The following is an 18,793-nucleotide window of genomic DNA, read 5'->3' on the forward strand; positions in this document are numbered from 1 at the left end:
CAAGCAGCTGTCACCTTGAATATTTTCTAATATTACGGTACATCATCATTGCAGAAATGTTGGTTGTTGGCATATTTGCCCTCCCCTTCTGGTGTAGTGTGCTGGAACCGGTAGAGCATACATTTTTGCTACACATGTACTTACATGTGCGTCCTTATAAAATTTAAGAGACCTTCACTTCTCTGTGGATTTTCTCCTGAACCGACAAGATGAAACCTCCTCACAATTTTGCACGCAGCATCTGCACACTCCTGACTGTGGTATCGGCATCATGACTACATGAGCTGCTTGACACTCAAGTGTTGTGTTTATATGCCCCCATGAAGGCTGTCATTTGTCCATACAAATTCGTTGACACAAAACACTGCTCGTAATATTTCCTTGTATGCCTCCGCGGGATATTTCTCCCTGTACTTTTATCGAATAACCAAGTCTGATATCCTAAAGACACGCAGTTTTGTCAAAATTTCTCCCAGTCGACATATAGAGCAGCGCCCTGCATTGAAGCCGATAAGCATAGCCAGGTCCAGACTTGTGCGTAACTAGTGTGTAACGCGTTACTAGTAATTGCGTTACTTGTAATCAATTAAATTTTCAGTAATTTTTCGAGTAATCAATTACTTTTCTGAGTAATCGATTACTCAGTAATTGATTACTTTTCCAGCAGAGATTATATTATCTTTCACGTGTTCTGTCCCAGGTCAAGCCCATCGTGGTGTGAGCCTTTGTTGGGCCGTTCCGCTGTAGCAAGCGGAGGTCATTGTAATGAAGTTCAGGAATTTTAGGGTCTCTCTCCCTAATCTCTCTCTACACTTGTGTGGTGGTACCTGAAGCTTTGGAAGTTTAGTGAGTCATGGGAAAGTCCCACGCAATGTTCTTCCACAATCGGGTCAACGTCTTCCCGTACGATAAATACAGTAGACGTACAGGTCTACTTGGCCTACGCGTCTTTCTTTCTTTCTTTCTTTTTTTTCTTATTTCAGTTGTACTGCTGCTGGACCTTTTTCATTTCCTTTCCTTTTCTGGGGCACACAAAGATGTGTATAATTTGCGTGAATGCAGAGTAAAGACCGGAGTAACGCGTTACTCAATTACATTTGAAGTCGAGTAATTGGTAACGGTAATCAATTCCTGTTTCCGTACAAGTAACGGTAACGGTAATCAATTACTTTTTTCGAGTAACGGGCACAAGTCTGGCCAGATCTCACCGGCACAAAATTGTGCCAAGAAACATGCTCATAGCGAGTTCCAAAAAACGTTAGTGCTTTCATAATGACAGAACGCAACAGTGCTTTCCTATGGGGCTTGCATCTTTCTGGGCAAACAAATCAAGCTTCCAAGGGGATCTAGAGCTTCCCCCATATGGTGCCCTTTCCAGAGTCAAATCTGAAATATTGTACCTTGTTAATGCACTGGGACATCCAACATATAACTCCAGGTACCCTCTCAATCCTACTATTCTGGAATGTCACTCGCACATTTCAAAGTCGAGCTACGTGTTTGATATTTGTGCCTTTACATGCTGGGTAACATGTACCATACTCCGCTCTATAGCTGTAACGCACGTGGAGGTATAACTGCTCCATGGAACCCCCCTCCCTCTTGTGACCTCCGTTTATTTTAGAATGCAGACATGATGGATGCATTTTTAACAGGAAACACTTAACAGTAATCTAGGAACACAAAGCTCGTTCACAAGTACCGGCGATCACTGTAGTGTGCAGCAAGTCGTTAAATATATCAATCAGAACCAGCAACGGCAGCACAGCACGAACTATTGTTAGTGGTGTATAACAGATGCACTAAGGGCTGTATTAAGAGTACCACGCACAATCAGCATCGTTTTTGTTGCTGGAGGTGACAGCTATTTGTACACGACCTCCTGTCAGCTGAGTATCGGGAAGTGACTTGCGTCTAGCGGCCGATGTTGACATGACTAACTTTGACGATGTTGGTCATAAATTAGGAGAGCGGATTTCAAAATTCCACTTCATACCGATCGTTAACTTTTTATCGGCGGCGGGTTTATTACTTCACTTACTTCGCTCAAGGTTCCTCACACCGTTCTTTTCGCTTAATTTGCGCAATTTGGACTTGAAAACTAGGCAACAGCGTCCAGCAAAAACTATTTTTGGGTTGTTTCTCGAAATGCTCATTCACAGCTGCTCCGCGGTAGACCGGCTTTAAACTACCCCCACCCCAAGTTTAAATCAGTCCTATGTGAATACATGGGAGTTAGACCATCGCTAGGCTGCCGGGTTTACGTCGTGTGAACGGCGAACGAAATGAGACGTTGAGGGCAAACATTGATTGGAGTGCAAACGACATTCGCCTTACGAACGCTTCTAGTAGCTTTACAAGTCAAAACTTACCTGTATTTCGCTGAAAATTTTCAGGCGAAGCGTAGATTAGGCCTATGCGTTTTGCACACAAACCCCGCGGAGGCCGCGTGTGTAATGAATTAGTATTTTGGTTTGGGCTGGTTTGTAAGGTGTCAGCAACTTCGTCTTCCCGGTTGTGGTTGAGACGAAAAAGAGGGCGATGAAAAGAGGGAAAAGGGTGTGCCCTGATACGTTGATGAGCGTGGCGCACTGTGACTGGTCGATTCAGTTGTTCCAACATTGAAGACGATAAAGTTGTTTTGGTTCACGGCCGTCTTGGATATCCTTTTTGTAGAGATCGAACGAATTACCCTTTTTTTCATGGTGCCGAAACCCGGGAAAGTGACTCAGAGGCCTCCCACTGTATCGAAGCCAGGAACCGCGGATCAGGACTGTCTCAACGTTTAGAGGATTATCGTCTTAGATCAACGATGGACCGGCTGAAGCCAAAGCGAGCTGTACGCCGAACGCAGACTACTAAGGTCATCAACGAGGCGACAGCAGCACTGGCCGACCCGACTACTACACCGCAAACGTACGCATCACTGCTGGAAAGGCTGTTGCACAACAGCAAGGAGCTAAGTATCTTGGATAGAGAAATAGAACCGCTGATTACCGATCAGCACATGGATCAGGAGTATGCGACAGTGCTCGAATACGAAGATCAAGTCCTCAAGATGACGAGCCTGTTGAAGGCGAAGGCAACGGAACCCGTTCTGAACATTGGGGCAGCCACCACGACATCAACGAACCCGATATCAAACAGTGGAAGGCCAAGTGCGGTTCGACTGCCAAGGTTGCAGCTGCAGACCTTTAACGGAGATCTTGCGAAGTGGACACCATTTTGGGAGCAGTTTCGACAGTCTATTCACGAAAATGAAGATCTCTCACGAAGGGAGAAATTCCAGTATCTGCGCTCTTTGCTGTCCGGACTACCTGCCGCGGCGATAGCGGGTCTTCAAGCGACGGAGATGTGCTACCAGGACGCGATTGACATTTTGACTCGTCGTTTCGGAGATCAGAAGAGGATTGAACAAGAGCATCTTGGAAAGCTGAGAACACCTCCTGTGGTGACGTCGTCAGACGACATCCGGGGTCTCCGCCGGTTGTTCGACCACGTGCAGACACACAGACGAGGACTACAGGCCCTCGGAATTTCCCCGTCAACGTACGCCGCGTTACTCGTGGACATCATCCTGAAGGCGTTACCTGGTGATATCACCGTCGAGTACTATCGTCGATCGGCTCGTGGATCCATAGTTTCTGCACAACCGAACACGTCAGGCGGCCACCAGGGCTCCCAACGGAACGACGAAAGCACCAGAATGACGGGGTCATCCGGATCCGAGCTCGACAGCATTCTCGATTTTCTACAAATAGAAGTGGAGAGCAGAGAGAAAGCTGGTAACAGCAATGCTAGCAAAAATGATTCTGGTCGAGATCAACAAGTGAAGGGAAACCGACTCAAGAAACCCCGACCAGCATCCGCAGTTTTGCATGCATCGGCGAAGGTGGCACGGTGCAACTTCTGTGATTCCGAGCAGCACACGATGGAGAACTGCGCCGCCCCCATAGATTTGGATCGAAAAAAGAGGATACTCTCCGCAGAAAGTCGCTGTTTTAGGTGTACAGTGAAAGGACACCGCGCCAAAGATTGCAGGAGGAGGGTTGTATGCTCGTCGTGCAAAGGCAAACACGTGACTTCACTCTGCGACCCCAACTGGAACTCCGTCTCGGGGACGAAGGTTAAAACGGTCGAAACAACAAGCATGTACGCCGCAAGCACAGGAGGAGCAAACGATGGCGACGTCGTGCTATTACAGACATTTCGAGCGTGGATTCTCGCCGGAAAACAGTCGGCCTATGTTAGAGGGATCTTTGATGGCGGCAGCCAGAAGACTTTCGTCCGTCAAGACGTATCCAGGCGGTTGAACCTGGAGAAACTAGGCGACATAGTGGTGAGGCTGAACACCTTTGGCGACGCTACGGCGGGAGGAGTCGTTCACCGACAGAAACTGGTGCAAGTAAAGCTCCGCAGCCAGTATGATCAGAAGGAGCACCTGCTGGAGGCCGTGGAGATACCGTTCATCTCCAAGGACATCGTGTCACTATGCCCAGACGACGCTCTCGTAGAAGCAGTCAGAGCTGAAGGAGGACACATTGCCGACGAGATGTTTTTTCCAGGAGTAGAAGCAGAACCTGGAATCGGGCTTCTGATAGGCGCAGATCAAATGTGGAAGCTGGTGAAGACAAACGTCCGTCGCTGTGCCGGTAAAACGAACACAGTCGCCGTCGACACACACTTGGGTTGGACGTTCCAAGGACCAGCCGTACTCAAGTCATCGTTGACTGAGGAGACTAAAGCGCTTACCTGCGTTTTGCACGTTGAAGCCGCAACGGAGGAAAGTACCTTCGATCTGAGGAAATTTTGGGAGCTAGAGAGCCTAGGAATTACCGACAACGCCGATGACGGTCGCCACGAGGAAAATACAGTCATGAAGCAGTTTGAGAGCACAGTCACGCGGGAGGATGGTCGGTACAAAGTAGGGTTGCCATGGAAGCACACCAGTAGTCCACTAGAAGACAACAGAGAAGTCGCAGAGCACCGGTTACGTACTTTGGTCAAACGACTGCGGCGAAACTACAGCCACTTATTAGACTACGATGGAGCAATGCGCAAATACCTGGAGCAAGGACACGCGGAGGTCGTTACTGATTCGGAGCCAACGTCGTCAGAGCACGTATATTACATGCCACACCAGGCGGTGATTCGGGAAAGCTCCACAACCACCAAACTCAGGGTCGTTTTCGACGCTTCCGCTCACGCTCCAAACTCAGCTCCATTAAACGCGTACCTGGAAAAAGGGCCCAAGCTGAACACAGAACTTATACCGCTATTACTGCGCTTTCGCACCGAACGTATCGCGCTCGTGGCTGACATCGCCCAAGCGTTTCTGCAGGTAGTGGTTGGAGAGGAAGATCGAGACGCACTGCGTTTCTTGTGGTACAAAGAAACACCGACGGAGGAGGGTCCTTTACCAGCCCCCGAAGTTTGGAGAATGACTAGAGTACCGTTTGGGACGACCTCGAGTCCGTTCCTCTTGGCAGCAACACTTATACACCACCTGAACGGCGTAGAGGAACGGTTGAAAGCAACAGCTTCCAAGCTCGCCGCATCCTTCTACGTGGATGACCTGTTAACAGGGGCTTCCTGCGAGGAGGATGCCCAACGGATTTACAAAGAAGCCAACGCGATCATGGGATCGGCGGGAATGCACCTGAGGAAGTGGGCATCAAATTCTAAGCGTCTTAACCAGCTTTTTGAAGAACAAGAAGAGGTTGGTCCCGGAGATCACGACACAGGATTACTGGGATTACGATGGGATCGGCAGACAGACAGTCTGAAGCTTGCACAACACAACAGGAGTACCGGTTCGGAAAGCACTACGAAACGAACGATACTGCAAGTCTCTGCATCGGTATTCGACCCACTAGGTTTCGTGTCACCATTCACGATATGTTCAAAGATTCTATTCCAACGGATCTGGCAAGCCGGCGTTGGCTGGGACGAAGACCTACCCGTGGAGATGGTTGAAGAGTGGACACGATGGGTCGAGGGCCTACCGTACATGCAACGCATCGAGATACCGCGTTTTGTGAGCCAAGGAATAGGAGACATCGCGGGAGTACAAGTACACGTTTTCACGGACGCAAGTCCCTTGGCATACGGAGCAGTTGCATACTTGAGAACAGAAGACACGACTGGGGACGTCTCAGTAACGCTCATGATCTCGAAGGCGCGCGTCGCACCCTTGAAAACTTTAACATTACCGCGACTGGAACTGATGGGAGCGTTAGTCGGGTGCAGGCTAGCAAAGGTCATACGGAGCTCCCTTACAAACTGGCCACTGAAGTTCTACTTCTGGACGGATTCCAGCATCGTCCTTCAATGGATCAAAGGACCAGCCCTCCGGTGGAAACAGTTTGTACGGAACCGAGTCACCGAGGTACAATCCACCACAGATCCGGCATCTTGGCGTCATTGCCCGGGGAAGGAGAATCCCGCAGACTTGCTGACGAGAGGAGAGAAAATGCAAAGGTTGTCGAGCTGCAAGAGGTGGTTGAAGGGTCCGGAATGGCTGATTAGAACTACGGAGTCATGGCCGAACTCAGCACCCAAGGAAAAAGTAGAGGACGAAGAACTGGAAGCTGAACGTGTAAAGACCCAAGTCTTGTTGGCAGGCAACGACCGTCCAACGACCAGCGTCTTGAGCCTGGAGAACTACAGCCGACTGCAATTCGTCCTCCGTGTGACCGCGTGGGTGTACCGCTTCATCAACAACTGCCAACCGAAAGTAAAGGTTTCAGGGCCTCTAACAGCCGAAGAGATACAGAGGGCGGACCTCTACTGGATCAGGGAGGCGCAGAAACAAGAGTACAACACAGAGATGCAGCAACTAAGGCGCGGCGACGGGGTCCACGAGAAGTCTCCAATCGCTGAGCTACGACCAGTGCTTGATGGTGACCACATAATGAGGATATCGAGTCGTTTGCAACACGCTTCGTTGTCTACGGCTACAAAGCACCCGATATTACTGCCTAATGGACACAGGCTTGCTGAACTCGTTGTGGAAAAGGCACACCGACGGCTGCTACATGGAGGTGTGCAAGACACCATGACCGAAGTAAGGGAGCGGTATTGGATCCCCAGATGTCGACAGCTGGTGAAAAAAGTTCTACACCGGTGCGTCGTCTGTCGGCGGTTCAAAGCTAGACCAGCATCAGCTCCCGTTGCTCCGCTTCCTGCTGATCGAGTAAAGGAAACAGGACCGTTCGATGTGATAGGGATCGATTTCGCTGGACCCCTGTTCGTGAAGTCGCCGGACGGAGGGGATCAGAAGACATATATCGCTTTGTTCACCTGCGCAGTTACCCGAGCGGTACACTTAGAGCTGGTGACGACGATGAGTACCGCAAGTTTTCTGCTAGCCTTCAGACGGTTCACTGCCCGACGAGGTGTCCCGTCCGTAATATACACGGACAACGCTTCAACATTCAAGAAAGCGGACAGAGAGATCTGGAAGGCACTGCGCGGACCAAGTTTCCAAGACCACCTCACCGAATGGGAAATTCACTGGAAGTACATTGTGGAGCGTGCTCCGTGGTGGGGTGGTTTCTGGGAGCGGCTTGTCCGAGTGGTGAAGAACAATCTCAAAAGGATCCTTGGGAAAAACCGGTTCAGTTTTGAAGAACTGACCACGATCCTGCACGGTGTGGAGGCAGTCGTAAACTCACGTCCTCTGACTTCCGTCGCCGACAGCCCGGATGAAGCAGAACCACTTACGCCAGCGCATTTCTTGGTCGGCAAGCGGGTTACTTCGTTACCATCCTTCTCTGGGAGCGCACCTAAGCCGACAGAGGATCTACAGGCCCGTTGGAAACAACAGCAGCTCTTACTAGATCGTTTCTGGAAACGATGGAAAGAAGAATATCTTCTGCAACTTAGGTCAGCGCACATGGCCAAGACGTCCCGCAGAAAACCGACGCTACGAGTGGGAGACTTAGTCATTGTTCATAATGAGAGACTACCGCGTCACCTGTGGAAGACCGGACGCATCACAGAGGTGTTTCCAGGCAGGGACAAAAACATTCGCGCGTGTGCAGTAAGACTGTCGGACAAAACAGTATTGCGCAGACCAGTGCAACTGCTCTACCCATTAGAGATTTGTTAGAGTTGTGTGGTTACTAGTTTGTTGGTGGGGCAGGTATCACTTTGAGTACTTTTGCAAATGAGAATTCTCATTTCCCGGGGGAGTGTGTAATGAATTAGTATTTTGGTTTGGGCTGGTTTGTAAGGTGTCAGCAACTTCGTCTTCCCGGTTGTGGTTGAGACGAAAAAGAGGGCGATGAAAAGAGGGAAAAGGGTGTGCCCTGATACGTTGATGAGCGTGGCGCACTGTGACTGGTCGATTCAGTTGTTCCAACATTGAAGACGATAAAGTTGTTTTGGTTCACGGCCGTCTTGGATATCCTTTTTGTAGAGATCGAACGAATTACCCTTTTTTTCAGCGTGAGACCAGCGGGGTGGTTGTTCGTGACTGGCGGACGAAGTACTCACGTGATCAACTTAAACCATACGTCACTAAACCAGTGGCTAAGTGGGACTGTTGAATACGGGCATTCCTGTATGAACTCTACAGTGCCAACGGTATTGTTGTGTGCTGAGTGAACGTGGGAATTTACTACGTAATTTGTTTTATTCTTGAATGAGCGAATGATACCATTTTCGTTTAGCGCTATTTAGAACAGTGCAATTCCTGGCACACCACTGCACTACCGATTCAACGTCCGATTGTAATAGCACGCAATCATCCTTCGTAGATACGGAGCGGAATAACATGATATCATCGGCAAACAAAACTACACTGGAATGTTGCACTGCTAACACAACGTCCTCAATAAAAACTATAAATAACAAAGGACCTAGATTGCTGCCCTGCGGGACTCTAGATAGCGATATGAAAGGATCAGAGAGGCCCGCAGGCACACGTACAATGTTTGTGTGATTAGTTTGTGATTAGTTTGATTACAATAGCTGGGTCCTCGCGTGCTTTACATTATGCACCAACTTCACCAGCTCGATTTCTTCGTAGCCATCTTTTCATTGTTTGCTGTCCTAGTTTCTTTATGAAAATTCTCTAATGAACGACAAAAAAAAAAAAAAAACCCTGTATATGTAAGTTTGAGGAGCGAATATTGCGCACCTGTCATACCTAAGAGCGAGCGCATTGAATGATATTGTGACCATCGCCGGCGTATGAGTGAGCGTTCTGGGTCATCGATCACTGTCCAATAGAGAATCAGAGGATCATGTGTAACAAACGAGGCACTTTAGGCCCATTACGAGTTTTTATGTGACACTTCGAAAGAAGCGGTGCAGACGGCATCTTGGAATTCTGAAAATTTCTTTGCGCAGGCCTCCGCTGCGTACGGTGTTGCATCTGCGACGTGTGCCGCCATCTCCGAAAAGGTAAGTTCACCACTATAGGATGTATATCAGCTTCTTATGGCTCTCTGAACATGGTTATACCGAACGCTTTCCTGCCAGGCCGCTGCATGCTGTGCGGAGAGGTCGCATTGATTTTCAGCACTTTTAGAGTCTTAAATGTGGCGATGCTCGACGTGCTCGATGGACAAAGTTGCATTCGGCACCGAGTTGGAGGAGATATATCGCGTGATATTGAAGTTCTCCATAACGTATTTTGGGCAGAGTACTATAATTGGCATCAGACATATATGTCGTATTTTCAAGAACAACAGCAACTCTTCAGAAGCTCTGTCTAAGCTCTCAAGGGTTGTAAGTTCCGTGCCTTCGCATCCAGGTGATTTACACGTTCTTGTATTCCGGCATACACAAACCGTGTGACCATGAAACATGCGGTGCACTCGCGAGAACGGTCGCGATCTCGCCTAGATGACTGTTGTGACTCCACATCGCTAAAATGGTCATCCAAGCTACAGAAGGAGCCTCTTCGCCATAGTTGGCATCCCAAGCTACCCGGGCGGACATTTTCCTTCCGACCAGCGGATTTCTTCCACTCTCTGAAAGAAATGGAAAACAAGGCAACTTTTCGGTATCCCTCAGGGCCACCAGCGCCTTTCCTACGGTGCATCGGCTGTTTAAGCGAGCACCTGTAGCCCACTTGTTGTCTCTGTTTGTGCATTATGTAAATACATGCCGGCTCTCTCGTCAACCGGCCTCTGCCTTGTGTTCTTTGCCTACCGTTGTGGAGACCGACCAGCTACCAACCCCTGTGCTCGCAACAACTCGACGGCAGCGACGGGATCGTCTACGGTGTGAGACTGGCGATCAGCAGCGGAACGGAGTCCATGGTCTTCGGAGCGCATGTGGTGAGCTATTTGCTTATGTTGCCTTTTGGGCCAGGTTTAGATTTGCGGGTCATCAGAGGTGTGTACGGGCAACATAATCAGCAGCCATCATTGATAGCGCCTATTCCTCCGGAGAGATCTGCTTCGAGTGTGTCAGGAATTTAGGCTGAACGTAAACAGTACGAAAAAATAACACAGGTCGTCGAGGCCATGTAGTAGGGACTGACTTAGGAGACGATGATGTGATGGGGACCCTCCAGCAAACCACAGGAGAGAGAGAGCGCGAAACAGCCGATAGAAATCACGAGAAAGAACTTGAGAAGTTACGGTTAGAGCCCTGGCTGTGTCGACAGCCTGGAAGTCAGTCCCAAAACGTGCAATCGACTCCCAGAACCTAGAACATGGAGATGTCGAGGTTCCTTCAGCCATTCAAGATAGGACAGGACATCGGCCAGTTTCTAGAAATTTCGAAGATGCTTGCGAAAAGGATAACTATCTTAGGGATTCGTGGCCGGCTTGACTAATGACGGTTCTACCGTGTGAGGCAGCCGATAACATAACGCGTCTCTCCGCGGAAGACGCGAAGTGCCATGATAAAGTCGAACAGAGCTTATTAGAGAGGTTTCGAGTGTCGGCTGAGGCATTTCGTCTAAGGTTCCTGACGGAGAAGGCAGAAGCGCGAGCAGTTACGCTGAGAGAAGGTGCGACATTAAAGCGAATCTCAGGGAATGGATGAAAGCCGCGGAAGCATTTGGGAATCCGGAAAAGATACTGGAAGTTGCTCTCGAGCAGTTCTTCAATGAGCCACACGTCCAGGTGCGAACTTGGGTACGAGGAAAATCCAGTGTTGTCACCGAAGCCGCGGCTGATTTCGCAGACGGGTATATCGCTCTGAGAGGCATGGACCTAAAACGAGGGAAAATGGGATTGTCCGTCACCGTTGCAAAGAAGAGGGTCGCATCGCCGCAGGCTGTAGGAAACCGCGCGTTGGCCTAGCTTGCGAGAGCTACAGCAATGACGAATAGGGTGTACTAGTGAAGCCGTAGAGCTCTCGTCAACTTTAATAATAACACTGGATGAAATGCGGTCCCATTTCCGATCGCGATAACAGTCACCCTGGGTACACTGGGGGAATGTTAAGTGAACAAATTCATTACATTTACCTAACAGAATAAATTTGTTCAAATAAGATTTCCTGATGGCCCGAAGTGCTCTTGTAATCGCACTCGGAGACGAGATCATATTTATTTTTTCAGTGTTATTTTTAAGGTTGGTGGTACCTTTACGAAATGCAGAGAAACGGTCGTCCTCGTACGGCGTCGCATGACAGTGGAGCTACGCTTGATCTAGTACACCCGTCGTTCGTTTCCCCCGAACACTACGTGTCAAAGTGCGTCTGGATCAGACAGGTTATGGAAGAGCAAAGTGTGTGCCGACCGCTGGAGGAAGTTTTTATAGGGGGTCCTTTTGCTGAAGGCCCCCAGCAGTGCCTGATGAGGTACCTGAGAAGAGTCTCTAACTGCTATCGAATTATACAGCTCCTTTAATGCGAAAGGCGGGTATCAAAATTGATCAGGAAGGAGTATTCCCATTAACAAGGGCAAAAGCTCGCGAGCTAGGAATGAAGGAAGCCGAAAAGGCTGAAGAGGTGCAGAGTATTCAGGGAAGCGATGATCAGGTACCGAGGGAGAACAGTGTGTATGCAGATGACCCTAACGTTAATCAGGTTGTCGAGTACCTCGCGCCTGCAAATGGATCGCCGAAAAGCCTCGCTAAGTGTAATGTAACCGGGCTGTGCCGGAGAGTAACACCCGCGCCGCCGCTCTCACCTTTCAAAAGCCGTTCCAAAGTACAAGACACAACAACGAAGCCATTGTGGCTTGCGGCACGAACCATGTGGTATGCAACTTTATAACTCGTGTGCCTCGTAACCCATGTAACCAAGAATAAACATATTACATGGTGTCAAAAGTCCACGAACCACGACAGAACGCCAAAGATGCCCAGTCCCGACGAAACTGTGTGCAACACTAGTGCTACAACTGTGACAGCCCTGTCGAGACAAGAACGCGGCATGATGGCGAACATGCTTATGCCTCCGGAGCCTTTCTCTATGACAGGGGACCTGCATGAATCGTGGAGCATATGGCTTAACGAATTAAAGTTGTATTCCAAGGCCACAGGATTGTATACTCAGTCGAAAGATGTTCAGAGAGCCACTTTCCTATTGGCGACAGGGAAACAAGCGCAAACAGTCTTCGCTACAATGAAGTTCAAGGATGAGTCCAAGCGCGAGGACATCGATGCAGTCATTGCTAAATTTGAGGAATACTGCAAGCCATCTTCGAACCTGATGTAGCGGGAATATGTTCTCGGCTCCCGCCATGAAATGCCCGGAGAAAAAAATTGACGAGTGGCTCACCAATCTCAGAACCCTAATAGCACCATGCTCATTCGGGGGAATGGAGGACCGCATGCTTCGTAGACGAACTATACTGGGCATGAACGACAAGGCGCTGCAACAGAAAATAATTGCAGAAGACGTTGACCCTGACAAGTTGATTCGCATGCGGCGAAGCAGTGAGCTCTGTCGCGATCAGAGTGGTGAAATTCAAGCCGCCAAACCCAGCGCCACGTAACAGGAAGTCAATGTTTTGAAAGAGCCTTGCAAGAGCTGCGGTTACTCAATCCACAAAGGGAGAACCTGCCCAGCAAATGGAAACAAAAATGTAAGAGCTGTGGCAAGCTTGGACACCTGAACAGAGTGTGCAGGTCGAAGTCGAAACACCCAAAGGAGAAACTGCATGGGATAGCAGACGATGAAGAGGAACTGAAATCGGAATTTTTCATCCGCTCCCTGGACAGAACACACAGATACCGTTTGGCTGTAACAGTACATATAGCGGGAGTGAAGACACAAGTAAAAATAGACGCGGGGTCTACGTGTAAACATGATATCGACTAGAAATCTGCGGACTATCACAGAAAAGTGCATTGATACCCAGGAAACTCAGCTGACGTCGTTTTTTGGACATCGTGTTGCCTCAGTAGGAAAAATTGTCCTATCCGTTCCCAGTGAAGGAGGTTCAGCACCGGTAACGTTGATAGTTTTGTCGCAAAAGGTTCCAACAACTTTCAGTGGAGATGTCGGAGAATCCTTTAGGCTGACCACAAGAGTTGCCATGGAAACATCACAATATGTAAAAGCGGAATTTCAGGATGTGTTCAGTGGCTTTGGTGACACCTCAGGAATCGTCTATCGAATGAAGTTGCGCCCACGGGCAGAAGGCTTGATAAACTCTCCCCTCTCAGTACCTGTAGCGTTGTGCGAGCGTGTGAAGTCCGGGCTCAGGAAGATGAAAGACAAAGGCATCATAGTGCAAGTTACTGAGCCAACAGCATGGGTCAATAATGTTCCCAGGTAGCACAGAAAGTTGCAGCAACGTTGCCTGAATGTGTCCGATGTGAGAGCAACGTTTCCAACAAAAAAATGACGTTATTGCAACGTTCTCCTGGAAACGTTACATGTTCAACAAAAAAGAAACATTGCTGGTACGTTGCTTTAGAAACGTTACGTTTTCAACATAACGGAACAACACCGCTACGTTGCATCAGAAACGTTGTCTAGATATTCCCTCAGAACATTACTGTTACGTTTCCCAGAGCTCACACTGCAACATTTTAAAATGGAGGAATTGGCCTATATGTTTCAAAAAGAATGGTATTTCCTATTGATTTAATGGGATCCACCATGTTGCAGAGCCACCATACAGTAAGTGGGATGCCCGATGCTGAAGCAACGAGTGTAATGGCAACCAATTGCACATCATATTCTCAAATTAAATAATAATATGACTACGAACAATGCCGTATGTCTGTGTGGCAAATTAACTACTTTGAGGAACTCGTTGAATTCTAATGAAATTCCATAATACGCATGGTATCGCAAGTATTGCAAGTGAAAACTGAATGTAAATCTGATATTAAAATTTATTCTGAGTTGAGCAAGGGGCCGTTGGCTGATGTCGTCAAAGGCTGGCCGCGGACGCTCGCCAGGTCCGAACCATCCGAACTCCGAACAGGGCGCGTTGTAACACAACACGTACGTGTGCCGCACCACATAGTGGCTCGTCCGCGTTGAAAATAGTCCGTGTTACTTCAAATGTTCGTGAACATATCTACAAAGGTACATGAACCGTGCTAACTTCGTATTACGCCTCTTAATTTAAGCTATTGTTTCTGCATTTCGCACAACATTCCTGTGCACGTAAGTGCAGCGTTCGACAGTCATCAACCGTCAGTCTGCTACGAAATGTCGAAGCGTTCGGTAATGCGCTGTGTCTGACAAGCAGTTTGCATCATTCGGGCTTTATTTTGAGGATGTTATCCGTTTCTAAGGTATGTAGTTGATGTCTCAGGCATTCTCGTTGTTTCTACGTCGTTTCTCATGTTTTTACCGCTGCTCGTAGGCAATACGACCGCTGATGGGAGCAGAGCGCGAGGTGTTCTATCAGAGTGCTACGTGCTACCGCCCGCGCTGTGAGAAACGGTATGTAATCAGCAGGGATCGGAACCGGTATTTTTTTCGGTTCGGTTCGGGTTCGGGTTCAGGCATATTGGTTCGGTTCGGGTTTAGCTCCGCTGAACCGAAATTATCAGCTTGAACCGGTTCAGGTATATCGGTTCGGTTCGGGTTCGGCTCAGGGAGAACCCCCCACCCCCCACCTCCGCACATACACAGACAAAAAAAAAATCTGTCAGCGGTCGGGGCATTGATAGGGATTGGAACAGTTACTTTTTTCGGCCTCGGTTTAACCGGTCCACGGGCAGTAATTTTGCTACATGCAAGCAAGCTTACGCTCACCGTACACGATTGTAAGAGAAAGGTGTGAGATAACCGTTCAGGTGAGCAAAAAAAAGGTCGATCAGTAGTACAATTAATTAACCTCTGAACCGATTCCCGAACCGGTAACCGTATCAATTTTTTTCGGTTCAGTTCCGGTTCGGCTCAGGACAAGCAAAAAAATCGTTCGGGTTCGGTTCGGTTCGGGTTCGTCAGAAAATAACGGTTTTTTTCCGGTTTTCGGTTCGGGTTCAGTTTCGGTTCCGATCCCTGATGTAATGTGTTTTGACGCCCACTCACACTGACATGGTGCCGTGCTAACATCTTTTGAAATTCTATTTCTTGAAGGTTATGCTCGTGCGACGCGGCTGGCATAGGTGACTCGGCATTTGTAAGCAGTTTGCCAAAACGGAATCTCGCTGAAGTTTGATGGCGTTAATTTGCACGCAAGAAACGGAAGCTGGATGGGATATCACGAATCACCTACGAAACACAAGAGCACGACAGAACTCAGTGTTTCAAGTCTTCAAGTTCTTTTGTTTTTCGTCAAGACTGTTCAGACATTGGAGACACATATCCCTATGAATCTGCTGATCGACGTTGTGTGTGTTGGTGATGGACAGTATGCTTTCAGAACATGTAAGTGGTGAACCAGGTTTCTAATGTTGTTGTTCTATGTCTTGCTAGCGATTTTCAACTGCTTGGGGAATATTCCCACATATAAAATTTTGAAACCTGTAAAATCATCTGAAATAGCTTTGACCTTTATATCTACCACTTGTAGTATTTTCACGTCTACTGTTTTGTTATATGTGCAAGAATAATAAATGTTCACACAGAAACGGCATCAAGTGTAATTTCTTTTTTACAGCTAAAACATGATTTCTGCTCGATTTCGTTCCCATTGACATTTCAGTAATTTATTATGGAAACTCACTAAATTCTCGTTTCTTTCAATAGGTATTTGTCCAAGATCGTTGATTGGGAATGGCAAGTTTTGATTACTTTCAATAAGAATTGTGAATGCGATATCCACTTTAACCGAAAGAGAGATCTGGGCTATTTTGAATTGGATTATTTTCAGCAGTAAGGCAGCTTTAATAGTGATATACTGTACAGTGGTGTATCACTGTTGAAGCTTTGACTGCTGGAAATAGGCCAATTAAAAATAGCCCAGAAATCTCATTCGGTTAAAGTGGATATCGCATTCACAATTCTCATTGAAAGTATTCAAAATTTCCCATTCCCAATCGACGATCTTGGACAAATACCATATTGAGGAAATGCTATAAATTCATACATTGTTGTAACGTTGCACACATACATTACTGAAACGTTGCAAAATTTACGTTGAGAGGACGTCACAGATGCATACGTTGCTGTGATGTTTACAATGGATGTTGCGCTAATGTTGCAAATGAACGTTGCAGATAACGTTGAAGTCGCGGACATTAGCAACATCTGAGCAATGTTCCAAGCTGACATTTAGACAACGTTGCTGCAACTTTTTGTGCTACCTGGGTTGTCTCCGTTACCCGTGGAGATAAACTGAAAATCTTTATGGATCCCGGAGACCTGAACCAATTCCTCATGAGAGGGCATTCCAATGCCTACTTTGGACGACATCGCCACACGTTTGCATAGCGCTAAGCAGTTTTCAACGTTGGATGCCTCAACAGGTTTTTCGCAAATCAGGCTGGATAACCGAGGCTCACGACTCTGTACATTTGCTGCGCCTTACGGAAGATATCATTCCACACGAGTGCCGTTCCGGATATCATCAGCTCCAGAAGTGTTGGAGAGCTCCAGTGGTGGAAATAGTGATGTACGATATTTTCGTGGGGGGTACTACGAGAGAAGAACGTGACGAAAGACCAGTGCCAGAGCAGTGCTTGGAAGATGTAGAGAAGTAATCCTCGTCCTCAATGCATTTAAATGTCAATTTGGACACAAATTATTGGCAGGTCTGTCAGTCGACTGGGAACGAGTAAGGGACATCAGCATAATCAGCAGCATCGTCAACTACGTACGCAAGTTTATTCCCATCATGACTGTAACCACAGCAGTCCTATGAGAGCTCTTGAAGAAAGACAATGCTTGGGTATGGACTCCCAAGTGCCAGCAAAGCTTTGACAAGCTCAGTGTGCAACTCAGAGACGCTCCTGTTCTCAAGTTTTACGACCCGACCATGCCAGTGACTCTCTCCGTTGACGCAAGCCAGCATGGACTTGGACTGCATGGACTCGGACATGGACAGCTCCAGGAAGGACACCCCGTGGGCCTATTCTTCGATGTCACTGACGCCAACACAAATGAGATACGCCCAAATTGAGAAAGAGATGTTGGCGATAGCACATGGATGTCAACACTTCCACGACTACATCTTTCGTCAACCCCGTCTGCTGCTGGAATCCGACCACCACCCTTTAGAGGCGATTTTCAAGAAGCACCTTCATCAGTCTCCACTACAATGTCTGCAGCGCATGCACGTGACGCAGCAGAAGTACGCATCGGACGTCCGATATAAGCCTGGGGCCGAGATGTACGTAGCGGACGCCCTTTCACGGTCATCAAACAGTGCTCATTTTAAGGAAGCATACCAAGTAAACCATCAGTCGTACCTTATTGGCCTTACAGAGACGAGATTCACACAGCAGATGACTTAGTACTGCGGTTGAAGAGGCTCATTTTGTCAACCAAACTTCTTCCAGACATTGTAGGACTTCTACATGCGTCCCATGTGGAATGGAGAAGATGAAGCTCAGAGCTCAAGACGGCATATACTGGCACGGTATGACAGACGACAGGCAGACAGATGACATTGCAGCCTGGAGCCTATGCCAACAGTATCAGAAGCAGCTCAGCTGCTCGGGAACCAATGGAAGGTCACGACGTACCCGTCAAACCCTGGCAGACAGTGGGGATGGAGTTATTCACATTGGACAGTCAACGGTCATCACAATGGTAGACTTGTGTTCCTTTTACTACATTGTGAAGCCTATGACTGTCGCCAAGACGAGAAACGTCATATCGTTTTGCATGGAAGTCTCGCAGCTCACGGTTTGCTATAGAAGAACATCTCAGATAACGGGCCCCCGTTATCCGGCATTTACGAAGCAGTACGACGTCAGTCACAGCACGTCAAGTCCGTATTATCCAAAAGCGTATAGGAAGCCAAAAAACTTTTGCAAAAGCATAAGTATGCAGCTCAATACTACTGGAATGCAGGCGCAACGCTGGTATCTTATGTTCAGCGGTTAATGAACAGACAAACGAGGACGTTGCTTCCTCTGCACAACAGCTGTCTCAAGCCTCAAGTTAAAGGACCGCAAGTGGTCAGCACAAGACTGAAAGGAAAAACAGAAGTCGTACCACAACACGTCAGCAAAGCCTGTTCCTCCTCTGGATGCTGGCACTAAGATTCGCGTTGCGCGAGCACATCACAGGTGAGTGGACTCCTGGAGTACAAGTCTGCACCTGAAGTGAGCCTAGATCCGACGTACTACGCAGTGACAATGGGCCCACATCAAGGAGGAACCGCCAGGACATACGACCTTCTCATATAATGCCACACCGAACACAAAGGAAGAAATGGTTCGTCGTGAACAACCGGGAGTGACAACTCCTCAGACGTCGCCAGATGTTCACGCACCACGAAGATGGATCAGGATGCGGAAAG

At 48.1% G+C, this 18,793-nt stretch overlaps 1 protein-coding gene across 2 annotated transcripts in view; it reads left to right on the forward strand.

The window, feature by feature from the left end:
• The window catches only part of LOC135377111 (atlastin-3-like), a 142,520-nt gene that overhangs the window by 20,767 nt on the left and 102,960 nt on the right, over positions 1-18,793 (forward strand). The window contains exon 3 of one of the 2 annotated variants that reach the window (XM_064609425.1): positions 9,358-9,411. The exons of the other annotated variant lie outside the window; for it this stretch is intronic. Within the exon in view, the coding sequence (XP_064465495.1) occupies positions 9,358-9,411 (54 nt within the window). The remainder of the gene's footprint in view (positions 1-9,357; positions 9,412-18,793) is intronic. 2 annotated transcript variants of the gene reach the window in all.

The sequence above is a fragment of the Ornithodoros turicata genome, chromosome 1 (genome assembly GCF_037126465.1).
Source record: "Ornithodoros turicata isolate Travis chromosome 1, ASM3712646v1, whole genome shotgun sequence".
Classification (NCBI taxonomy): Eukaryota; Metazoa; Arthropoda; class Arachnida; order Ixodida; family Argasidae; genus Ornithodoros; species Ornithodoros turicata.